The sequence below is a fragment of the Gracilinanus agilis genome, chromosome 1 (assembly GCF_016433145.1).
Source record: "Gracilinanus agilis isolate LMUSP501 chromosome 1, AgileGrace, whole genome shotgun sequence".
Taxonomy (NCBI): domain Eukaryota; kingdom Metazoa; phylum Chordata; class Mammalia; order Didelphimorphia; family Didelphidae; genus Gracilinanus; species Gracilinanus agilis.
The window spans coordinates 238,674,236-238,700,901 of NC_058130.1; the positions used below are offsets into that span (position 1 = coordinate 238,674,236).

Sequence of the window (26,666 nt, forward strand, 5' to 3'; positions counted from 1 at the left end):
GGTGACATAAAAGATTTGGGGGTCATCACATCTGTTTATAAAGATTTCTTAATTTACAAGAATATCTTCAAGATAGCAAGCTCTTAAAATAAGGGATAGGTATTGGAACTGTGATAGATAATATAGAATGTGAATCTCTATAGGACTAGGGAACTACTTTACTGGTAGAGGGAGTAAGAAATCTCCCTCACTTCCTAGTACAGGACATCTCTGCAAATTAAAATTTTAGAGTTCCCTACAACACTGAAAGGGTTAAATGAATTGTCCAGATTCACAAAGTCAGTATGCCAGAGGACATCTTTCTATACATTATACTATGATGCCTCTCTAGTCTTTACAAGTACATTAAAAATTGAAATCATAACTTTTTAGGAATATAATCATTTTGTAAAATGGCTATGTATATTAGGAACTACATGTATATTGGGAAAATAAGTTGCTTTTGTTTTCCATGGAAATAGTATTTGAGATTCATTCAATTAACGAAATATATTTTTTTTTAAATATAGATATCGTCTTTCCAGCACTTGACATTCTTCGGTTGTCAATTAGACATCCCACGGTTAATGAGAATTTCTGCAATGAAAAGGAAGGGGCTCAATTCAGCAGTCACCTCCTCAAACTTCTGAATCCTAAAGGAAAACCTGCAAACCAATTGCTTACACTCAGGACTCTTTGCAATTGTTTTATCGGCCAGGCAGGACAGAGGCTTATGATGTCACAGAGGGAATCATTATTGTCACAAGCAATAGAACTGAAATCAGGCAGCAATAAGAACATTCATATTGCACTGGCTACGTTGACCTTGAACTACTCTGTCTGTTTACATAAAAACCATAATATTGAAGGTAAAGCTCAATGCCTGTCAGTAATCAGCACAGTCTTGGAAGTTGTGCAAGACCTTGAAGCCACTTTTAGACTCCTTGTGGCTCTTGGGACACTTATCAGTGATGATTCAAATGCTGTGCAATTAGCCAAGTCTTTAGGAGTTGACACTCAAATAAAAAAATATGGCTCAGTATCAGAACCAGCTAAAGTAAGTGAATGCTGTAGGTTTGTCCTTAATTTGCTGTAATTGTTTTTACTATATGGGGACCTCAAGTTATGCCTTGATTAGTGCTTTTTTTTTCCTTTCATATTTTACATGACTGGATATAATTGAAAAATACTGTGGATGAAGTAAAACTTAATTAAGTTCTGTTGAGTGGGAGGGAAAACAAATAAAAAACAATTTTTGCACTAATTGTAATCTGCAATACTTTCCTATATGGCTACAGGTAGGTTTTAGAGTGCATAAAATGAATAAGGAATTCAGTGAAAGTCATTTGTAAAACAAATATAGTGGATGTTTATAACTGCCTAGTCAAAGAAGAACTAAAGGTTTGATTTGGGAGGGTTTCACTTGATTGAATTTTACCTTTATATGCAGCAAAGAATTATTTATTGTTAGCCTTTTATTCTGGTTCACCAATTTTCATTGATAGTAATCCACAATAATGATTTCAAGGGCTTGAGAATATGGATTTAAACATTTTAATTAGGTGCACCATTTAGATACTAGACAAGGGAGCATGGTGGCCTTAAATCAGAAGTCCTGGGTTCACATTCTTTCTTGGTTACTTACTAAATCTCTTAATCACTCTAAATTCTGATTTTCTCATCTACATCATAGATATGATAATATTTGTACAACATCAAAGGATATTTGTGAAGAAAGCACTTTGTTAACATTAAAGCACTGTAGAAATGAGTTAAGAGATGTTTTGTTTTCCAAAAAAACCGTGGAGCAAATCACTTACTCTCACTATATATGTTGTATAAATTCAGACAGATTTGGCACCTAAATTGTTATTGTGAGTTCCAGTTCTGTTTTCCCTGTCATTTTTTTAAGGTATTTATTTTTTCTCTCAAATGTTGACACCTGAAGTTTATGCCAGGCCATCAATTTATTCCAAATATAAATTGAATTTCAGATGGCCAATGCTGAAATTAATACAATAACTAGTTATGGTTTGATGATAATATGCCAAAGAAAGGTTAAATTATACTCTCCATGCCCATGCCATATAAGCAGAGAAGTCTACATTTATATATCTGTGGAGAAAAGCTTTTTTTCTTGGTGTGTTATCACACTATTTTCATCTTAGTTACAAGCTGCATGCATTTATTTGCACATTCTTAGTATGTGTTGTTGAACACATATCCTAGCTGTCACAGATTTTAAAAATTGTTTTTTAAACATAACAAGGCCGTTTTTTTTTTCCATTTAAACAAATCACTGACAATCCTGTTTTTGCACCATAGTTATTTCCTAGTATTACCTACTTGAATGTGTCCAAATTTCTAAGAACTACTAAGTAAAAATGACCACGTAGTCCATAGTTCTAAGCCATCTTGTTCACAGGGGCTGAGGTTAACTGTAGTAACCAGAGTCAGCTCTATTTTTAGTATTTTCCATTATCTCTAGTAGCTGGATATGTTTATAAGTTTTTCTATAAAGTTTTTGTAGTTATGAAGCATTTTACATTTTGTATATTATTTGAGCCATATCATGCTCCTTGTATTATCACAGTTTTGCAGCCTAAATTCTATTTAACAAATTTTAAGCACCCTTATGTCGAACAACACTATGCTAGGCAAGTAGAGGAAGACACCAAAATTAAACAGTTCCCTGTATTTATGGAGCTTACAGTCTATCAGGCACATGTTGAATAATTAATTACAAAGTGCTATGTGAATGAAGTCCATAGTGCTAGAGAATCAAGTAATTATTTGAGTTTGACTTTACAAGATGGGTTGGATTTAAACAAAGAAAGGAATGTAGAGAATAGCATCTGTGCTTTAGCAGAAGTATGTGCTTTCTGGGAGGGGTACTGAGTTGTCTAATTTGGCTGGAGTAGAGATAAGGAGTGTGAGGTAGGCAGGGAGATAACAGATTTGGAAGAACTAGAATACCTCCCTGAGGAGTTTGATCTATGTTTTGTAGAACACCACTGAATGGTTTTATGCGGATAAGTTATATCAGATTATTGCTGTAGATAGATAAATGAATGAGAAAGAAAGCTCTTGCTTTGCACACAGAGTATACAGATAGAAAAACTAAGACTGTTCCTAGCTCTCAAGATGGAATTTAGGATGAAAAGGCTAGGGATACAAATAGAAAAGTTAAAGACAGTTCCTTGTTCTAAAGGAGTTAGGAGTTTATGTGAAAATGCTATTATAATAATTACCAAATAGAGTTGGTAATGAAATCTTGTGATCATCAAACTTGTTACCTATGAGAGGGAGAAGAGAAAAAATTGCAAGATAATGAGATGCTTATTAAGTGGCAGTGGCACTGATTGAAATGTTCAAACCTTAAGTCAGGAGGAATGGTTTGCAAGATAAAGGCATATTTTTATATCTAGCCTGGTGAAGTTAGTATTGAAACCTAGCTTTTCTGCCTCAAATACCAGTGCTCTTTCTACATTAGACACAACTGTCTGAACATAAAAGCATGTAGTCATAGAACTATTCTTTCATTCCCTAAAATATACCTAAGTCAGGTAGTAGATGTGGTTCACATGTGATAAATAGGTGTAAAGGTAATAGAGCTTCAGAGAGGCCATTAAAATTTAATCCAATTTCACTTTAAGCCGGTAAACTGTCCTAGAAGGGTATTGTGATTTGTTTAATATAATGGCATGAAAACTGGATCCTATATTGTTACCCAGGTCTCTTGAGGACTTTTCTTCATGCCTCCTGGTCAAAATGGCATTATGTTTAGATTGCTTAAATTTTAAACAAGTTCTATTGCCTCTTTCACTACAAGATTTGATAACCAGGAAGAGAAAAAAAATGGAAGAGTTGAAGTTGATTCTGAAGGGGAGAGGCCATAAAGGATGAGGTTTATGCTTATCAGAAAGAACTGCTACAGACTGTCTCCTGCACCCCTTTATTTAGTTCTCATTATGCTCCTTCTGTGAGCTAGGCACTGTGCTTTAAACTCTGGGGATGCAAATAAGGGCATAAATGAAAACAATTACGTACAAAGTGTCTTTACCAGACAAATTGGAGATAATTAACAGGCAAGACGCTAAGATTAAGGCTCCTAGGAGAAGGTGGGCTTTTAGTTGGGGCGTTAGGGAAATTAGGAAGGAAGACCAAAAGGGAGAAAATCCAGACATTGCAGCAACCACTAAGAATTTCCGTAGTCTTATATAAGGATTAGCAAGGAGGGCAGTTAGTAACTGGACTGTAGCATACTTGGAGTCCGGGATGAGAATGGCAGACCCTAGATTGGAATCCAGGTCTTCTAAGCATTCATTGCTATTTTTCACTTTATATTTCAAAGCCAAAATGGCATGACATTTAAGATTGCTTTTTTATTAAACAAGGCTTTTTTGCTTGCCTTTTTTAAACTTAAGAATTAGGTAAATGAAGAGAAAAACTTCATTGGGGCGGGACGCAGGAGTGTAAAGTGTCACTAGACAGGACTGGTAGGAAGGGGCCAGATTATGAAGGGCTTTGAAAGCCAATGGTAGGGTTTTATTTTTTATTTAGGAGGGATAGGGAGCTACTGCAGTTTAATGAATGGGGGAGGTGGACATAATTTAGACCAGCGATTTAGGGACAGGATGCAGGAAAGCCAACCAATAGACCCCCTCACCCCACCTACCCTTTCTCCCCCAAGTAAAAGCAAACAAACACCACAAAATGACCCTTGCCTCGGATTCTTCCACTTCCAGTGGATCAGTCACAGCAGCTCAGAAGCCTCCAGCCATCTTCTCTTCTAGGACTGCTTACGCCCGAGCGTCCTGGATACGTACTCAAATTCCCGGAAGTGGCGCAAAGGGAAAGGAGACGAGAGCGGAAGTGGCGTCACACCGCGACTCCAGAGACTAGGAGAGGCTTTGGCTCTCCCTCCACTTAAGCTTCGCTGAGGGAAGGGTTAAGGCTTCCTGCTACCTGAACTCTCTCTGTCGAATGGTAGCCACAGAGGAGACATGACGGGGAAGAAGTCCTCGCGGGAGAAACGACGCAAACGGGGCCGGTCGGAGACCGCTACGTCCACGGCGCCCATCCCGGCAGGCGGGGAGCGACGGAAGCGGAGAAGCACTGACTCTACGAGTATCCCACTCCCCCAGCCACAGGTGGGGCGGCCCCTCCTCCTCTCCCCCTCCCCTCCCGCGGAGCCTTGTGACGTCACAGGGAGCCCGTTGGAATCCGAGTCTGGTTCTGGTTCTGGTTCTGGCAACCTCTGCTCCTAGCGCTTCCTTCTCTCTAACACCTTCCTAGCTGCCAGCTGCCCCTCCTCCTCTCCTCGCCTTTGGAGGAGCGAAGTAGCATCCTGGGCACATGGCACAGTCTCTACCTTCACATGCTTTAAAGATTAAGAATCCTCTTGCATCCCATGCCCCTCTACCAGTTACTTGATAGAACCCTAGTTGCTTCAGAGCTAAAAGCCATCTTATCTTGTAGGGCATTTTCATCTCTTTACTGATGTGAAAACAGGTATCCTCCCCGTCCCTCCACCCCTCCCCCTTTTATGACTTGTCCAAGTTCACCCACAGATTCAGGACTTGAACCCAAGTTTTCACTTTGTTCTTTTAACTATACCACCACTAATTAAATGTCTGTATTTTGTTCATTTTCCAGAGGTCATCCTTAGGGCTATCTCCTCAGCAAGGAACCTCCCTCTTTATTCTAAGATAAAATTCAAAGATTCCCTATAATTTCTGCCATTATTGAGGAACTGAATTTGGATAGACTTGATATCAGTAGACATCACAAGCAGTTATACCTTTTCCTGTCAACAGTATCAAAATGTCGAGATGAAACTTAGTAGTAAATAATACCTGAAGAGGTGTTTGAAGTCTGTCTTCCAGAAACCCATTGCACATGAATTCATATTCAGATATAGTTACTTCCTACCAAGGATCTTAACCTTTTAATAAATTAACATTTTAAAAAAGATAGATCTTAAGGAGGGTGGGAGAATTTGTTTATATGGTTTCCATACAACTTCATCCTTTGTGAGTTCCATGAAATAGTGTCACATGGTTTTAGTTCACTGGTCGTTCATCTTTTAGCCCAGTTGCTAATATTGAATGACACAACCATGCTAATAATTTTTTTTTAAATCCTTACTTTCTGTCTTAGAACCACCAATACTGTGTATTGGTTCCAAGGCAGAAAAGCCTTGGAGTTAAGTGACTTGCCCAGGTCACACACCTAGAAAGTGAGATCAGTTGAACCCAGGACCTCCTGCGTCTAGGCCTAGGTCTCAATCCACTGTGCTACCTAGCTGCTCCCCCTCCCCCAATGAAATTTTATCAAGAATTAATAGAATCAGAGAGCTGGATGGAATGTTAGAGGTCTTCATTTTACAGAGAACAATCACTAAGTCTTTGGATACATCAGTTTCCTGTTTTGTAAAATAAGGACTTGAACTACATGGTTTCTAGCCTGAATTTGAAGCATTTTCCATCTCTAAATCTAGACTTTAAGAACAGAATTTATAGGTTATTGAAAACTGTTACAAGGGAACAAAAGTAGAACATCAAAGTAGTCTTAGAATTTGAGCAGTGGGTTCAAATGTTTGTATTTAGTCAATATATAAGGTAAGTACATAAAGATGTTAAGCCTCACTTTGTATTGCCAGAGCCAAATATTTTACATACTTCATAATTATTGATTTGAATTGTTGGGTTATTTTGATTGAAATTGTTTTCTTTAGTATTATCAGTTTAGCATGAATAGAAAAAGAATTTATTTATGATATAAGTAAGTGCCAAGCATGGCTAAGCACTGAGGATAAAAATACTTGCATTCTCTAAGAGTGCTGAAAGAAGTTGAAGGAAATTACTAGGCCACTACAAATTCATGTTACAATAATAATAGCTAGAGAGCAGCTGGGTGGCTCAGTGGATTGAGAGCCAGGCCTAGAGACGGAAGGTCCTAGTTTCAAATCTGGCCCCAGACACTTCCTAGCTGTGTGACCCTGGGCAAGTCACTTGACCCCCAATGCCTTTCCACTCTTCTAAGCCTTGGAACCAATATACAATATTGATTCTAAGATGGAAGGTAAGGGTTTAAAAAAAAAAATAATAGCTAGGATCATCTGTCTTTTAGGATTGCAAAGCTCTTTATAAACATTGTCTCATTTTATCATTATTACTACAGTGTTGGTATATTAAGTGCTATTAGTATCTTTATTTTACAGAGGAAGAAATTGAGACAGACTCAGTGCCTCACTCAGGGTTACATATTTAGTGAACATAGTCTAAAGTCCAGATTTAAAATCAGGTCTTAGGTTCTCACAGCAGTAAGATTTCCCCTTAGATTTACTATTGTACACTCTAATGTTAATTGTTGTAAATCAAAAAAGGCTGTACATAAGTGTTTCACTTGGTATTGGTACCTTTGCCCTCAAAATTGAAGCCATTCAACTAGTACGCCTTTTCTCCCACTGTCTTCTCCTTCACTCCTGCCTCAGATAAAGAGATGACTCTTTTCTTTGCTTAGGCTAACCACTCTACATGAACCCTTGATCACATTTTCTTCTGTCTTTTTTTCCCTCTCATTAGAATATCTTATTTTATTTCAGTCTCAAATCTGAACTGTCAGACCAGACTGCATCAAGCCTGGCACAGTTCAAGCTACTAGTACATGATTTTCCAAGTTTGTGATTTAAAAAAAATTCAAAGATTTTGTTTTCCCAATTACTCATAATAACAATTTTCAAAATATGTTTCCCAAAATTAAAAGATACAAATTGTCTTCCTCTCTCCCTTCCCTTCTTCCTCTTGAAAATGGTAAGCAATTTGATCTGGGTTATATTATCATACAAAACATACTTCCACATTGGTCATTTTTGTAAGTGCATACTCACATATAGCTAAAACCCCAAAATAAAACTATTAATAGACTTATGTGAAAATTATGCTTTGACCCGCATCTTACTCCAACACTTCTTTCTCTGGAGGTAGATAGCATTCTTTGATACAAGATCTTCAGAATTATCCTGGATTATTGTATTGCTGAGAATAGCCAAATCTTTCATAGTTCATCATCATGTAGTTGTACAATGTTCTCCTGGTTCTGCTTATTTTATTCTACATAATTTCATATAGATCTTTTTGGCTTTTTCTGAAATCAACTTGTTCATTGTTTCTTATGGCACTATAGTATTCCATCACCAACATGTACCACAATTTGTTTAGCCATTCCCTAATTAGTGTCCCTCAATTTCCAGTTCTTTGCCACTACAAAAAAGAGCTGCTATAAATATTTTTGCACAAGTAGGTCCTTTACCCTTTTTTATTTTCTCTTTTTTATGCAGGCTCAGTAGTGGTAATGTAGAATCAAATTATATGCACAGTTTTATAGCCCTTTGGGCATAGTTCCAAATTGTCTTCCAGAATGGTTATATTAATTCACAACTCCTCCAACAATGCATTAGTGTCCCAATTTTGCCACATCCCTTCCAACATTTGTTGCTTTCCCTTACTGTCACATTGGCCAATCTGATGATTTCAGAGTTTGTTTTAATTTGCATTTCTCTAACCAAAGGGGATTTAGAACATTTTTTCATCTGATTATTGATACCTTTGATTTCTTCCGAAAATTGCTTGTTCATATCCTATCATTTGACCATTTGTCATTTGGGAAATGGCTTGTATTCTTTTAAATTTGACTTCTCTATAAATTTGAAAAATTAGACCTTTTATCAGAGAAAGGTAAAGTACATCTTAAATTTTTTTTTTAATTATCCAGGCTTGTGATTTTATTAATGGAGGGAGCTCTCAGTCTGAACCCCCCCTCCTACCACACACACAATATATTAAAAGTGTATCAACTGATTTTTACCTTAACTAATCTAAATCTTTTTTTACTTCAGGAAATGAAATGTCCGTTGCCATCTGTGGAAAGAGAGAAAGAGAAAGAATTAGAGGAGCCTAGTGATATTGAAGAAGGTGGATTAGACCTCACTGTATCACTAAAACCAGTTAGCTTCTACATAGCAGATAAAAAAGAAATGCTTCAGCAGTGTTTCTACGTCATAGGAGAGAAGAAATTGCAGAAGATGCTTCCTGATGTCTTAAAGGTGCTGAGATAAATCTTTGTCAAGACTCAAAATACTTATGGAATGAATAAGATTCTTGTTTTGAAAAAATAAAGGTCTTAATTTTATGTCTTTTTCCAGAAAAGGTTGGGTGGAGAGATGCTGTTTTTGCCAAAATTGAGAGACTTTCTCTGACCCTGTTAAGTGTTTTTTATTCAGTTAGACCTCTTGTTATTGGACAAGATTTGATCTTTCTGAGAAAGGATTTTTAAAACAACATTTTGTTTTATGGCATTGATTGAAGATGAAAAGTTTTACTGTGTATATCTCAGACATTTATAGAACCTCTGATGTTTAAAGCAATTATCTAGAATTATAATACTAGTGTTAAGTAAACTAGAATTATGCATGGAATTCAGTGTATACCCACCATATTTTAAGAAATTGATACCTTTATGTAATTAGTTAAACATGTTTTTAAAAATTCTAGCATTTTTTACATAGCAGGTCTGTGTTTGCCAAAATTTCTGCACATAGAATTTCACATTTTTACGAAAAATACAAAATGTTGAATTATAAGCCCTTTTGAATGAAAAGTTTACTAAGTATGATTTTTATCCTATCTTCTCTGCCAGATTGTGAAAGTCATAGAGTTATATCACTTTTAATAATTGAATTCTAGAGATGCTATTAACTTGTTGTAATGACAACTTCTTTGTGCTTAATTTTTTACAAAAATGGAGATAATCTTTTTCTTAAATGATATTTTATGGCTAAGTTTGAAGCCCTATAGACTTAGCAGAAGAAAGGTATTTTCTAAATGGTACAATGATATTTTGAAGAGTTGACAATCAGAATTATATTCCTTTCAAGTAATAGAAGGTAGTTGTATTTAAAAGAAAAGTAGAAAATTTACCAAGAAGAAAAAATTTTTGTCGCTGGGTGTAGATACAAATTCATAGTAAGTGATAGTGATAGGTTCGGATTTTATAGTTTATCTGGAACTAGCTTTTACTATCTCTTAAAACTTGTTAATGACATTGTTTAATTGAAAAAAACAAAAACAACACATTAAATAGTGTAAATTAATTCTAAATTTGTATTCCAAGAAAGATGATTATTCCCAGATTAGTAATGAATTCCCAGAATTTGAAATAATTTGTGAAATTAAATTTTTTTTTACCTCTTGGAGAGATAAAAGTCTAACTTTATAAAAGCATATTCTAGAATCATTATATTAAGGCATTTCACTTACCATTAAGACTTGGATTTGAGGGGCAGCTGGGTGGCTCAGTGAATTGAGAGCCAGGCCTGGAGATGGGAGATCCTAGATTCAAATCTGGCCTCAGACACTTCCTAGTTGTGTGACCCTGGGCAAGTCACTTGACCCCCATTGCCTAGCCCTTACCACTCTTCTGCCTTGGAGCCAATACACCATATTGACTCCAAGACGGAAGGTAAGGGTTTAAAAAAAAAAGCCCGAAAAAAACTTGGGTTTGAGTTACAATTTAGACAAGTTGTGCTATATTGAGCCCTCTGGAGGCAGAATGGCTTAGTGAGAAGAAAATTATTAGAGGTACAACCAGAGAATATGAGCTCAAATTTTACCGTTGCTGCTTACTACTTGTTTAATTTTGGGCAAGTCCTTTCTCCTTTCTGGACCTTTGTTTCTCTTTAAAATTAGGGAGGATTGGACATCTCTTAAATTCACTTTTAGTTCTAAATTCTTTTAAGTCCAAGTTCTTTAGCCTCTTTAAGATTTTCTTTTATAAAATGGGATAAATAGTACTTATATTATTTACCTTATAGTAAACTGTTTAGTAAACTTAAGTAATATATAAATGAGTTATTGTTGTTATTATCATCATCTTATATTGGCTATGAGGAACCATTCAAACCTGAGTAGGCCAAAAATTTATACTTAAAACATTTTAACTGATCTCTAAATTTTATTAATTTTCATTCCACTAATTTGGAATTTGTGATAATTTTAGTTTACTAGGTTCATTTGAAAAAGTAGTCATTCAGCAAATGAATATAAAGAAATATAGAAACACATACCAAATGCCATTCACAACATTTTAAAGGATCATCTTAGTTTATATTTTTTTACTTAAAAACTTTTCATGAAAAAATTTAAATACATCAACAAACATGAACATTTTAATATATAAGGAACAGAAAACAGAATTGCATATGAAACTCAGAATTTCTATGGCATCGATTTTTTAAAAGTGTATTTTAAGGGGAGGAGGTAGGTGGCTCAGTGCATTGAGAGCCAGGTCCAGATACTGGAGGTCCTGGATTTTAAATGCGATCTTAGACATTTTCTAGCTATGAGACCCTTGGGCAAGTCACTTAACCCCCATTGCTCAGCCCTTACCACTCTTCTGCCTTGGAACCAATACACAGTATTGATTCTAAGATGGAAGGGAAGGGTTTAAAATAAATAAAGCATATGCTAAATTTAACACTAGTAAAACTGGCCTGCTTTTCTATATCCTCTTCTGAATGTCCTCTCATCACTTCTATTTCTTTTGTTCAGTGTTTCATTGATGCTTTTTTCTTTCTTTTTTTGCAACACTTTATTACTCATAAATTTCTTAACTTCTACTACCTTATATAGAACCTATCTCATTACAAATATATCAAGTAAAATAAATTAGTGCATTGACTATATCTGCAGGTTATTATGTCATTTTGCAACCTAGTCTCCTTTGCTTCTCTGCCATAAGGTGGGAAGCTTGCTTAATTAAATAGTTTTCTGAAATTATGATTGGTAACTATTGAATAGACTTCTGAAGTCTTTCAGAGTTTCTTTCTCTTATATCATTGTGGTTATTTGCATAAATTGATCTAATTCTCTTCATTTCATTATATGTGGGTTTATATGTTTCCCTGAATATAAAATAATTATCCTTTGGTGCAGTAATATCCTAGTACATTTGTAATCTGAATTTTGTTCAGCAGTTCCTTATTTGATGAGCATCCTTGTGTTTCCAATATTTTGCTATAATAAAAAATTCTACTATATAATGATCCCTCATTTATCATGGGAGTTAGGTTCCAGAGATCCCTGCAATAGGTGAAAATCTGTGAAGTAACGGGAGAGCAAACAGACCAATGCTACAGTTACAGAGCCAATCAGTACCCAGGATACAGATCACAGAGATGCGGTTGGTCTCCTTTCATTCTATCAGTCACTAGTGTACAATTTCATGTTGGCAAACTTGCATAAGTGGAAGTGATGTACTACATTTCCATTGTATACAGTATGGTATTCATCTGCAAAATCCCCCAATATAGCGAAAACTCTGCAATACAGAATTAGATATATTTTTTTAAAAACCCACGATACAGTGAAGCTGTGATAAGTGGACTGTGATATAGAGAGGAATGACTTTTTTTATATCTTTTTACTTATAGGTACTTTCTCAGGCAACTGTATATGTTAAAATACTTTCAATGTTCTGAATATCCTTTTGATGGATTTCTTCATATACTTTAAGACAGGGGTCGGCAACCTTTTTGGCCATGAGAGCCATAAACGCCACATTTTTAAAAATGTAATTTCGTGAGAGCCATACAGTGCTCACAGTGCGCGCTCCTGTAATAGTGCCTGAAAAAAAAATTGACTTTATGGCTCCTGCAGAAAGAACCATATCTGGCCCTCAAAAGAGCCAGATATGGCTCAAGAGCCATACATTGCCAACCCCTGCTTTAAGATGATAAAATTGTGTTTCTTTAAAAGTGTTTAAGACTGGCTTTATCCAGAATTACTATGATAAGAAAAAAACAATTCTAGAGGAATTGGAGATAATATTTATTCAAGAATAACTATTAATGTTTATTTACATTCCAGGACCTGCTTAATCTCTTTTTTTTTTGTTGATGCAGTGAATGTCAAAACATTTATCAGATGGATTTCACAAATACAGGAAGGATCTTTGATGTCTTATGGAGACCTTTTGTACCAACAAGGATCACAAACCATATCTGACTTAGATAAGGCCTAGGGAGTCATATAGAGGTTAACTGACTTACTCAAGGTTACCCAGCTAATTATCAGATTTGGGATATGAACCCAGGTCTCTTAACTTCAAATCCAGATCTTTATCTATTATGCCACACTTCCTTTATCAGAAGGATTTCCCATTGTAAATAAGATTACTATTGAATGTATTGTAAATACAAGATTACCCTGTTTTTCAGTTTTTTTTATTATAGTAAATGAAGTTTTTTACTCAAATGTCATCTTGAAAAGATGTATCTGATTTTCACTAGCTAGTTAATACTTTTAAGATCCTTTTTAGATTTCAAGCTAAGAAGTAGTTTATATAAACCTCTTCAGAGACTTAAATATTTGAGTGATTTAGCTAATTAGTCATTTTTAAAAAAATGTTTCCAAATGTGTATTGGAAGTGTTAATGTATGTTTGTGTGTTGTTTTCCTTAGAATTGTTCAATAGAAGAAATTAAAAAGCTCTGCCAGGACCAGTTAGAACTTCTATCAGAAAAAAAACTCTTGAAGATTCTTGAGGGTAAGACTACATATATCTTTATTAAGCATAATTTAGTATTATTTAGAATTATAAGACAACAGACCTCTTATATTCACCTTACATGATACTTCTACTCAGGATATTATATTCTGTCATATATGATAGAGTACCAGATATGGAATAGAATTGCTAAGATTCATTTTTTTTTTATCTTATCTACATGTGAAATAGAATACAGTTTATGTTAAGCGATGAAAAATTAATTTAACACAAAAATATTCTTTGATATACTTAATCAGAATGTCTCAGAAAAAAGTAGTTCTTGAGAAGTTAGAAATTTGCCTCATCATTCGCCTGGGACAGCATGATAAAAATAATGAACTTGGAGACAGAATTTTTATTCTTTAGTATGCAAAGTTTTGTAAAGTTAAGACCTTATTATGTATCATCTCTATTATCAAGAAGAATGGTAGTTTCAAACTCATTTAGATCTTTAGCTCTAGTTCTGTGAGCACTTTAGAAGTGAAGCTTACCTTCAAAATACAAACACTGAGGACTTTGGCTTAACCTTTTAATATAAAAAATTCAGTGGTGTACAAAAACCCTAAAATGTGACATGAAAATATATAAAAGCCTATGTCTAAAATTCCTTTATTTGTGTGCATTGCTGTTCATTATGTGTTCCTGAGCATGCCCTTTAACTTCTCTGAACTTCACATTGCCCACCTCTAAAATTGGTATTAATTGCTACTTGCTCTATCCAGCTTGGATGTTCCTCATGTTGTAACAGTTTTTCTGTAAACTTTAAAGTCTTATATGAATGTGAATTGCTACACTTAACCTATTTTATTTTATAAATTTGTATAATTATATATCCCCAGTAATTTCTGTAATAACTGATTACCTTGTCACATATTAGCAATATCAAAATAATTCTTGCATTTTTTGCTGTTACTTATTTAACCATCTAGGTCACTATCTTCTTTGATCAAATAATTATCTGTATGTGCCTTGCCTCCCATGGCTTACAATATAAGTTTTATCTATTTTTTCTGAACCTGTGAATTCATTAGTGTAAGAAACTTGCTGTGAGGAAATTCCTTGTAACAGTATAGATCCAGAATTGTTCTGCCCACTATAGTATTAGAAAATTCCCTGGGGCACTAAGAGGTTACTTGCCTTGTCCAGTGTCACACAATCTTTGTGTCATATGTGCGAAGTAGGTCTTTTGGACTCTGAAGTCAGCTTTTTGTTTTTCATTTCTAAGAATACTACCTTTATGTCTTTCTTATTCTAAAAAAATTCTCCTTGAAAGCATACAGAAGTTTTCATATTAGCTTTTTTTGTTCAAAGAAAATATAAATACTGAATTTCTAGAGATAATAATTTAATTAAGACAAAAATAATTCCTTTGAATACAACTGAGGCAGTTCTCATATGCGTGTGTGTGTACATGCACACACAGAGGAATTAAGAGCTTGAAAAGAGAACTAATTTTACTTTAATAAGGAATAAAATACTGATTTTTTAGGAGCAATAACAAAAATAAAATTTCAACAACTAAAAAGTTCTTCAGTCTGGGTTCCCTCACCTTATTCAAAAAAGATAACACCTAAGGATTTAAAATGAAGTTAATGGAGTTAAGGCACAAAATTTCATGTAGTTAATTTCATTTACTAAGGTGAGAATGGGATCGACTCTGATACCGAAGAAGAAGCAGATGATGGATCTAAGATGGGATCAGAATCAGTCAGTCAGTGAGTGAAAAAAATTTATTTTGAGTTATTTATATTGTTTTATGTGAATGTTAACTTCAGTATATAATTGTTAATTTGCAGCATGTAATTGATTAATATGGGAGAATTTATTGGCTTTTTGGCTTAACCTTTTACAATTATTAATCCTTCCTTATGTACAAAGAACAGTATCAGCACCTGTGGATGTCTGCCCACAATGTTCTCAACTTCTTATCATTTTTAATGTACTACTATTGCCCTTTTTTTTCTTCTCTTGTCAAGTGGGCTTAATTTTGAAAGAGGGAAATTTGGTACTAGTATTGATTGACATTTTGTAGCTTAGTTATTATGCAAGTTGTAAAACAAAATTGAAATGAGATCACATGTCATCCCTGCCCAACTTTATGCATGCCATTTTTGCCTCTTAATTTTTTTAAGTTGATACCTTTAAAATCCCCCAACAACTTTGGTCCTATGGTATTTTGTTTCTTAAGGATATATTAAGAAAGCATGCTACCATAATGTAGCACACCACACCACCTCTTCAGAATAAGAATTCTTCGTCTTATGTGAAAAATATGTGTGTTTGCTTGCATAAAATCAAACACACTTAGTATTTCCTTTTTGAGGGGTTAGGTTTCTTAATACGAATCAAAGTAAAGCTAGATTAAAGAACAAGTTTTAACTCTTTCAAGTTTTAAGCCTTTGAGTCACAATAGAATATTGAAATTTTAGAACTGGAATAGAAAGTAGAAAATATCTACTCCCTTCATTTTAGGAAGAAACCAACCTACAAAAGGGAAAGTGACTTTCTCTAAAATCATACAACTTGGACTCTTGACTATTTCATAGTGAACCTTCTTGTACACCAAACTGCCTCATGAATTTAAAATAAAAAACAACAAAAACCCTACCCCTGTAAGTACTTAGAGTTTATCCTAAAAAATTATTTTTAGCTGGTGAATGCAGCTATAAAAAATTTTAAGAGTTTCTAAAATGTGATTAATAAATAAGGAAATGTTTATTGGGTTCAGTGTTCATGATAGTCTAAAACTACATCATAATATAATCACAGTATGTGAGAAACACTGAATGACAGGCAACAAGTCACTCTTACTCTGTGTATTTATCGTCTTTAAGACCTTTTGCTGTATAATTATGACTCACAAAATTGTAAATATATTTGATATGAAGTAATAAAGTGTCCTATATTTAAAATAGATGTCTTATATAATCCTCAAAACAAAGAAATTCTGAATTATTTCTTCATAATGCTCTTTGTTTTCCACCAATAAGAACAGTTGTACTTTGTGTTTTGATGTTAAATTACATGATAAAATTCATTTTTAGTTATATTCAAGTTAAGAACTTTTGCTGTAGATGATACATATAACCTTATCATGTGAATTAACAAGCAATACAAATAATAATCATTATTACATTTAAAATATTTCTTTCCTCAGAAGCATAATTTCCTGCAATTAAAAAATACTTAAAAGTTGTACTTTTTGCAACTGTTGCTTACAACTTCCAAGTAGGATAGCATATAGAGTATCCTTGGTATAGAGTAAGGAGATTCTGGTTTGAATCCTGAATTTGGCACATTCTATAGGCAAGACCCTCAGATTCAGGCCATAGATTTAGAGTTGAGTTCACCTTATCTGATTTCCCTCAAAGGTAAAATGAAGAGTAATCCTAGTTATATTACTTCTCTCTCAGGGAAGTTGTGAGAAAATAATTTTGTAAACCTTAAAATAAAATAATGTGATTGTTAATTATTATTCATATATTTCTCCTGAAGTTTTAAGAATCTGATGAAGAGGACTTTAAACCAAAAATATCTGTGTGTGTGCTTACTAAGCCAGATATATAAAGATAGATTACCAGGAACTGCTCCTGCTCAGGAAGACTATCAGTAGAGATGACTGAAGACTATCCCAAATCAGTTATAAAACACTCCCTCAGACTTAGATAAACAAATGCATCAAAATATGAGTATTGAGATAAATTAAAATGCAGCTATAGAAATAAAGCTTTAGAGTCAGAAATCAATCATTCAGCAATTCATAAGAGCTTAACTCTGTACCAGGCACTGTCCTTGATGCTGGGGTAGACAAAAAATGCAGCAGTTTTTACACTCAAGTAGCATAAGTGCTTTAGGGAGAGACAAAGTAAGAGAGAGAATGCATGTGTATACATGTATGTGTATGTTTGTACAGGTCATGGGAGGGATGGAGGGTATTACTAATTAAGATCAGGAAATGCATCCTTAAGAAAGTGTTACTTGGACAGCATCTTCAAAGAAGTGAGAGTTTCTTTGAGGCAGATATGAGGAAAAAGTATATTCCAGGAATGCGATTCCTTCAGTGTGGCTGAACAATACTGTGTATGAAGGGATTGAGTTGTGAAGGGTTTTATAGCTAAGCCATGGAGCTTTATTTTTTATTATTTATTTTTATTTTTATTTTTTAATTTTAAACCCTTAACTTCTGTGTATTGACTTATAGGTGGAAGATTGGTAAGGGTAGGCAATGGAGGTCAAGTGACTTGCCCAGGGTCACACAGCTGGGAAGTGTCTGAGGCCGGGTTTGAACCTAGGACCTCCTGTCTCTAGGCCTGGCTCTTACTCCACTGAGCTACCCAGCTGCCCCCGGAGCTTTATTTTTTATGTTAGATGCTATAAGATAAACTAGATAATAGTAATATCGGATTAATTGGAATTTATTAGTTAAGTTGTAAAATAGTCAAACCTGACCATAAGGAAAGTTATTTTGATTTCTGTGTGAAGGATAGATTGGAGAAGGAAGAGACTCAAGGCAGGGAAACAAATTAGACCATTGCAGTGATATAAGTAAAAAGTGATGAGGGGCCATGGTAGAGTAGTAGAGAGAAGGTATTATATGAAAGAAATGTTGTAAAGTCAAGAAATTATGAAGAGGACCTAAGTTATGGTCCTGCCTATGATAGAGACTAAGTGACTTTGGAAAAGTCACTTAAATTTCTCATGTTCTAGGCTTCTCTGTAAGATTGTACTTAAAGAGGAGGTACTGATACACTTTGTTAAAGGAAATTTTCTCACTGAGAGTTCCATATATCAGTGAAATCACAGATCTGCCAAAAATAAAATGAGAGATTTTCATAGGAAATAATTTTGAACTCATGAGTATGTGAGATTTATGTAGGATCTGATGTCTGACTGTAATATCCTATGGCAGAGTAAACTCAGTGATTCATATAGAGCAGTGAATGATTATTATAGGTTAATGGACTACCTGGCTTTTGAAGTCCCTCCCAGTTCTAGATCTGTCATTCTATGATCATAAAGTATATCTGAGATGAAATCCATAAATAATTTTTTTTTATTTTAAACCCTTAACTTCTGTGTATTGACTTATAGGTGGAAGAGTGGTAAGGGTAGGCAGTGGGGGTCAAGTGACTTGCCCAGGGTCACACAGCTGGGAAGTGTCTGAGGCCCAATTTGAACCTAGGACCTCCCGTCTCTATGCCTGGCTCTCAATCCACCCAACTGCCCCATAAATAATTTTTTAAAAACCTTTTTTTGTCTTAGTAACAACTCTAAGAAGGGCAAGGAGTTAGATAACTTGACTAGCATCATACAACTAGGAAGTATCTCAGGCCAGATTTGAACCAAGTCCTCTGGACTCCAGTCCTAGCACTCTACTGTGCCACCTAACTACTCTAAGCTGAATTGTAGTGTAGTATGAATTGGAGAAGGGAAAGACTCATGGCAGGGAAACCAATTAGACCACTGCAGAGATCTATGTTAAAAAATGATGAGGGACCATGGTAAAGTAGTAGAGAGAATGAAAGGAATAAGGAGAAGGAATATTGTGGTATGATGTACATTTGAGTGAGGATTGGTGGAGATACAGGCAGAAGCAGTATTGTTATGGGAATATGGTACTCTGGACTAGGAAATATACAAGGTCTTCTGGAAATAGCCTGAAAACTGTGTGAATTAAATATCAAGGGGACCCCAATTCTAGAAAGACTTACCTCATTGGGTTGAGAGCCTTTGAGTCATGTGTCTTGATTGCCAGTGTGGCAAATGCAGTTCTTGAACAGTAGAAGTCAGTGTATGTGAAATGTCTGCTAAGGAAAAGAATAAAGTAAAACCCTGGCAATTAGAAACTCCCAAGTAGGAGGAATTAAACTAGGTTTAAAAGGCTAGTGGGAAAAGTGTGGACTCTCTCTGCCATTTTTTCTTTGTGGAATCAGCTCTCCTTTCTTTCTGCTGAGCAGTCTTGCTCTTACCTGACTGAAGTGACTTGGGCAGAACAATATAAAAGAGGTAGCTGCGCAGCACAACTGGGAACCTGGGTAAAAGAAAAGCAGTATGTCTTGGAGACCTTCTAGTTAGACTGCTCATCTTTTTCCTCTTTCATTTTTACTATTAAATGACTAATTTAATATGAAGTCCCAAGATTAATTTTAATTATAACAAAATCTTACATTGAGGAAGAATATAGAAGTAATAGGAGTTTTCAACCATCTGGACACCTCCTTGAGTTCTCTGTCAAAATGAAGAGCATCTGAGAAATTCTTTACCTACTGGCAATTACCATCTAAAGGTCAAGAAATACTTGAGAGGTACCACAGAACTGGAAACAGGCAACAGTCACAAATTTTCAAGAAAAGAGAATAGGGGAGAATCTTTAAACTTTATGGCTGGTGATCTTGACAGCAAAATTCTAAAATACATTGTTAAAAAGATGTGGGGCAAGCATTTAAAAAGAGAAATAAAAGCCAGCATTTTTTTTTATATAGTTAAAGATTTTACTTTATTTTTTAAAATTTTTATTTTGAATATTTTCTCATAGTTATATGTTTCATGTTCTTTCCCTCTCCCCCAAACTCCCCTAACCCCCCTTAACTGATGCACAATTCCACTGGGTTTTACATGTATCATTGATTAAGACCTAATTCCATATTTTGATGGTTGGACTAGAGTTATCGTTTAGTGTCTACATCCCCAATTATATCCCCATCAGCCCATGTGTTCAAGCAGTTGTTTTTCTTCTGTGTTTCTCCTCCTACAGTTCTTTTGAATGTGGCTAGTTTTCTTTCTCATAAGTCCCTCAGTCTTTTTTTTTAATATTTAAATATTTTTTTAGAAAAATTTTCCATGGTTATAGGTTTCATGTTTTTACTTTCCCCTTCACCTCCCCCTTCCCCCCCCCCCCCCACATAGCCAACACACATTTTCACTGGTTTTAACATGTGTCATCAATCAAGACTTATTTACATATCATTGATAGTTGCATTGGTGTGGTAGTTTTGGGTCTACATCCCCAACCATGTCCGCATCAACCCATGTGTTCAAGCGGTTGTTTTTCTTCTCTGTTTCCACTCTTGCAGTTCTTCCTCTGAATGTGGGTAGCATCTTTTCCATAAGTCCCTCAGAATTGTCCTGGGTCATTGCATTGCTGCTAGTACAGAATTCTGTCCTTTACAACTCAGTTTTATCACAGTGTATCAGTCTCTGTATACAATGTTCTTCTGGATCTGCTCCTTTCACTCTGTATCAATTCCTGGAGGTCATTCCAGTTCACATGGAATTCCTCCAATTTGTTATTCCTTTGAGCGCAGTAGTATTCCATCACCAGCGTATACCACAATTTGTTCAGCCATTCCCCAATCAAAGGACATTCTCTCATTTTCCAATTTTTTGCCACCACAAAAGAGCATGCTATAAATATTTTTGTACAAGTCTTTTTCCTTATTATCTCTTTGGGGTATAAACCAAGCAGTGCTATGGCTGGATCAGAAGGCAGATAGTCTTTTAAAGCCCTTTGAGTGTAGTTCCAAATTGCCATCCAGAATGGTTGGATCAGTTCACAACTCCACCAGCAGTGCATTAATGTCCCAATTTTGCCACATCCCCTCCAACATTCATTACTCTCCCCTGCTGTCATTTTAGCCAATCTGGTAGGTGTGAGGTGATACCTCAGAGTTGTTTTCATTTGCATTTCTCTAATTATTAGAGATTTGGAACAACTTTCTCATGTACTTATTGATAGTTTTGATTTCTTTATCTGAAAATTGCCTATTCATGTCCCTTGCCTATTTATTGATTGGGGGATAAAAGCCAGTATTTTCAAGAATAGATTTTATCAAACTAAACTTATTTCCTTTATTGAAAAATTAACTAGGCTTCTGGTAGATAGCATACAGTACATACTTTTCCTTTCAGCAAAAGCTTTGACAATCTTTTGCTAGCCTTGCAGACCAAAAAGATGGAGAAACATGGATTAGATGATAATATAAGTTAGTTGGATTCAGAGTTAATTGACTGGACACAAAGAATCAGTGGTTTGATGCCAGTATGAAGGGAGGTGTCTAGTTGAATCCTTGGGCTTCTGTGTTAGACCTTGTGCTGTAGAACATTTTTTCTTTAGTTTTGGGTAAAACTGTAAAAGACTTGATTGTCAAATTTGCAGATGACACAGAACTCGTTGGGGTGGCTAACACACATGCTAAAATTCATTCAAAATCCCAAAGATCTCAGCAGCCTAGAATGAAGGGCCATTTCTAATAAGAAAGGGAGTTAGATAGCACAGTGGATAGAGTGCCAGGACTAGAATCAGGAAGACTCAACTTCCTGAATTCAAATCTGGCCTCAGACAATTAATAGCTGTGTCACCCTGGGCAAATCACTTAACCCTATTTACTTCAGTTTCCTCATCTGTAAAATGGTCTGGAGGAGAAAATGGCAAACCATTCCATTATATTTGCCAAGAAAATTCCAAATAGGGTAATGAAGAATTGGACATGACTAAAAATGACCTAACAACAACAAAATATGAATTTTAACATGAGTTCAGAAAAACCAACTCACAAATATAAGTTTGGGGAGCTGCCAGATGTCACTTTTTCTGAATAAAGAGCCAGAGGTTTATTAAAAGCATGTTCTTAGCTGGGAGAGACCAGAGAATCCCTTTCTTTCTGACACATTTTTCAGATGAAGAAACTGAGGCCAAGAGAAATTAAATGGAAATCCTTAGAGATACATTGAACTCTTCAAAATATATATTAAATAATAAATAAAATAAATATCTTAGTGTCTTTCTCTTCCATACCATTCATTTTTAGTTTCTAATTTTGTTGAAGGCACTATCATCCTTCCAATTTCACTAGTTGATAAACTTGACTTTATCCTGGTCTCCTCAGTCTTGCCACACATACTCAGTTAACAATTTTGCCATTTATACCAGTAGCCTCTATTCATATAACTACCACTTGAGTTCAGGCCTTTTTTACCTCTTGCCTAGTTTATTGAATCAGGATTTTCTCTTTTTCAGTCCATCCTACAAACTATTGCCCAAGAAATTTTTGAGATCTGATATGATCATGTGAACTTCCTTATTCAGTCAACTCCAGGACCTTCCTATTGTCTCTGTGGTAACATTCCAGCTTTTCTTTTGCTTTTGAAACTCTTTGTAGCCTGGCCCTCAATCTTTCTACCTTACAGGACATTATTCTCCTTCCCACACTTAGCAATTCAGGCAGATTGGCCTCTCTTGTTCACATGTAAATACTCTTATTTCCTGTCTTTACTTTTGTATTGGCTATTCTACATAACTGCAATGTATTAGACTTTCCTCTGCTTCACAGAGTCCCCCTTTTCCTTTAAGATGCAACTCAGACTTCTTCTTTTACATGAATCTTTTCATGATCTCCACAACTATTAGGGCTCTCCCTCCTAATCTACCTTGAATTTAACTAATTTTTTTTCTTAACTTCATTTTCATACTGCATATATTTTTATCTACACTTGTTTGTATTAGAATGTAAGCTTCTTATGAGTGAGTATTGTTTTATTTACTTTGATCTCCAGGGTGCTGTATAAGTATTTATTGATTTGCTTATTGAACATTGTAATAAGTGTCAGAGCTGATATTTGACCCCAGTTCTTATGATTCCAAATTCATCCTTTTCACTGTTCCCACATGAAAAGTCACCCATGTAGTATAGTATGGCTTTCCAAAAGTGAATGCAATTTTAGGCTTCCTTAAGAGAACCATAACATCATATCTGCCTGGATCTAATCATAGGATTATAGGCCTATTGATGGAAAAGATCTTAGATACCATCTAGTCCAACCTATTTTTTATAAATGAGAAATAAGTCCCAAGAGGAGAAACATCTTGCCCATTTTAAGTAGTAAGTTTCTGAGACAGAATTTGAGGTCAGGTCCTGTAATTTAAAATTTATCCTAAATTCAGTATTCTCTCCTTTATACTATTCTGCCTTTGGGAGAGGAAGGCATTTAGGATTGTAAGTAGCCTTGAATTCTTGTCATTTTAGTATTTGATCTTCTTGGTCCAAGAGGATAGAATTAGGAGTAGTGAGTGGAATTTTCAGAGATTTATACCCAATACAAGGAAAAATTTACCAACAATTTGAGTAGTTCAAAAGTAGAACTGGTGACTTGGAAGGTTCCTGGAGTTTTTCCAGTTGTGTCTGGATGACTACTTGCCTAGTATGTTGTAGAGTGGATTTTTCCCATTTATGTATTTTCTATTTTAATTTTTCATTAAATTTTTAATAGGTATTTCTACAAGGGTGTTTTTTTCCTAGCTCATAAGATCCCAAGGGAACAGGTGTATGTCACTTTTAGAGTCCTTGCTTAGTTCATAGTAATGTTTTTTTATAAATTTATTCACTATATAGGAGTCGAATGTTAATCCACAAGGGTGTAGTGGGTGAATGTAGATAGTTAAATCAAGAGCTTATGTTAATTTTTTTTTATTATACTACTTGTTTTTTAGCTAGTTACTTAGATGTGTGATCTTGGACATGTCACTTACATTCTCTAGGTTTTGGTTTCTTCACCTGCATAATTAGTAGTTATGTAGGAGTTCATGATATGATTTATTTTTAAGATTGGATACAGAATCCTCTAGCATTTAAAACCTTTCATAACCTACCTTTTCCTACTTTTCTAGTCTTCTTTCTGCCTACCCTCTCCCCTCCAATTCTAGAATCCAATGACCCTGACCTTGCTTTGCCTCAAATTAGACAAACCATCTCCTGGTAACTCAAAAAAATTTTTTTATGCATTATTTTCGCAGTTACAACAAAGTTCCAGGTAGACATAATAGTACAGTAAGAACTCTAAATATTCTAGAGATAAAACTTACGTTAATAGCCATTTTATTCCCTTTGAGCAGAATATTAGAAGTATTGGCTGGAAGAAATAATCTCACTTAACACAAAAACCAAGACTATTAGCAAATAATGCAAAAGCCTGGTGATGAACAAAATCACTTTTCTTGAATTTGTACAGCAATGAGGAAAAACAAAATTGAGCATCAGGTAAGTATTGTGATAAATGAAAAATATCTTTCTTCTCTACCAAGTTAAATTGAATTATTATTCCCATCTGACAGTTGAGGAAACTGAGGCAGGCAGGTTAAGTAACTTGCCTAGCCAGGGTCACAGAGTTAATGTCTGAGGGAGGATTTGAACTCAGATCTTTCTAACTCTGGACTTTCTATCCACTGGGCTGCTTAGCTGCCTCTGAGTTAGGTGTACAGGGTGATCAGGAAAGACTAGTAAGTACCTCTGGTGTGAGGGCTTACAGAGCCCTTTTCTGGGCTCCATTCCTTCTTTGATGTCCACCAGCTACCCAGCTCTCACCTGTGGTTCCAAGAAGCTGCTGCCTGTGTAGCAGCCACACCTTGGCAAATTGGAAGCAAGCAGGCTAAACCAGGTTGAGAGTGACTGACAGGCCTCAAACTCCTCAATGAGTTAGGGGATGCCTACACTGGGCATGTAAAGACTTCCTCCTGGCAAAAGGACAGATGAAAATAATTTGTTCCAGTGACCATAAGGGTGGTAGAAGCAAGAGCTGTGGTAGGCTTAGAGCTCCTCCTTGAGGAAGAAGACAAAAATCAGCCAACCAATTTGAATGAGTAATAGCCAGAATTCAAATGCAAATTACAGGTTGTAGGAAAGCAATGAATAATATTAGGAGACTGTCAGAAATCATCAAGGTCATGTATTTTTAAGTTCTAAAATAACCCATCTTACCTCTTAAATAATTAATTAGAACTATACAATGAGAATTGTTGATTGTCTGAAATTACCAGATTAATATGTAATTGGCAAATATTTTGACAAAAATAAAGATTGTAATGCAGGATTACTGCAAGAATCTCTTGCATTTGCAAAACCAACAGAAGCAATCTTGACAGTTAAGGAAAGGGAAAGTTGACCTAGTGGGACCCTGGTCTCAGGCAGGACTATAAATATTCCTAGAGAACCAACTGTGGGGCTGATATCCTTTTCCTGACCCAGACATCCTGCTATCCCCTGCATCTCTCCTTTTGGGCCCTGGGAGGAGGGAATTTTGGTAGGAGGAGAACGTGGGAAATTAGTTTACTTTAGGCAGACTGGGACAACCCCAAACCAAGCCATCACCCTCATCTGTCAATCTGCTAGACCAGGGGTCAGCAACGTATGGCCAGATATGGCTCTTTTCTGCAGGAGCCATAAAGTCAATTTTTTTTTCAGGTGCTGTTACAGGAGTGCGCACTGTTACAGGAGCGCACACTGTGAGCACTGTACGGCTCTCACGAAATTACATTTTAAAAAATGTGGCGTTTATGGCTCTCATGGCCAAAAAGGTTGCCAACCCCTGCGCTAGACCTTTCTACATCAGGGCAGTGAAATTTATCCCTGGCTGAGGGGCTGGTTCCCTCAGCCTGACCTCTACCTTCTGTGACCCTCCCCCAGCACTGGCTTCACCTTTAGCAACAGTTTCCAGAACTTAACTCTCTTCCCTCAGCTTACCTTTGCCTTCAGTAAACCCCTTGGCCTTTATTCAAAGAGCTTCTGTTGATTCATTATACCATCAACTAGGGCCAAGGCTAAAGAGGGAAAGATAGCTTTCCCTTGTTCCCTAAGGGCTAAACCAGGCATCTGTTTTGGTGGGGAAGTGAACACTTCCTCTGGGCTTGGAGTTTCTCTCCAGAAGGGAGGGGCTTCTTGCTCCTCCCCTCAAGGGAGTTTAGAGACAGCAGGGAGGCTGACTAAAACATTTCAGCCAGGCTCACACAACCTTTAGCTGACCCAAATCATCCTGTACTGAAGAGATAGCCTCCCTGCCTAGAAGACTCAACTGGTACCCCTGCCCTCTAATACAAGCCTCTATTAGCCACATATTCCTTTATAACAAAACACAATAAAATATAGATAACAATATATTTTAAAACTAAGTACATGGCCTTCAGGGATCCTTAGGCATAGATTAGTGCCCTTTGTTTCTGTTTGAGTTTGATGCTATTGTTCTAGTGCATGGATAGTTTAATTTTGTTTTTGTGTTATCAGTGCCTGTCACAGAGGTAGGCACTTAACT

At 35.7% G+C, this 26,666-nt stretch overlaps 2 protein-coding genes across 3 annotated transcripts in view; both read left to right on the forward strand.

The window, feature by feature from the left end:
- PLAA (phospholipase A2 activating protein) overlaps nt 1-1,243 on the forward strand; it is a 32,012-nt gene extending 30,769 nt beyond the window's left edge. For both annotated transcript variants that reach the window (XM_044660652.1, XM_044660660.1), the window contains one exon: nt 510-1,243. In XM_044660652.1, the coding sequence (XP_044516587.1) occupies nt 510-1,075 (566 nt within the window). In that variant the 3' untranslated portion in view covers nt 1,076-1,243. The remainder of the gene's footprint in view (nt 1-509) is intronic.
- Nucleotides 1,244-4,880: 3,637 nt separating this feature from the next.
- The window catches only part of CAAP1 (caspase activity and apoptosis inhibitor 1), a 69,462-nt gene continuing 47,676 nt past the window's right edge, over nt 4,881-26,666 (forward strand). The window contains exons 1-4 of the mRNA XM_044657490.1: nt 4,881-5,132; nt 8,882-9,088; nt 13,502-13,586; nt 15,229-15,304. Of these exons, the coding sequence (XP_044513425.1) occupies nt 4,986-5,132; nt 8,882-9,088; nt 13,502-13,586; nt 15,229-15,304 (515 nt within the window). The 5' untranslated portion in view covers nt 4,881-4,985. The remainder of the gene's footprint in view (nt 5,133-8,881; nt 9,089-13,501; nt 13,587-15,228; nt 15,305-26,666) is intronic.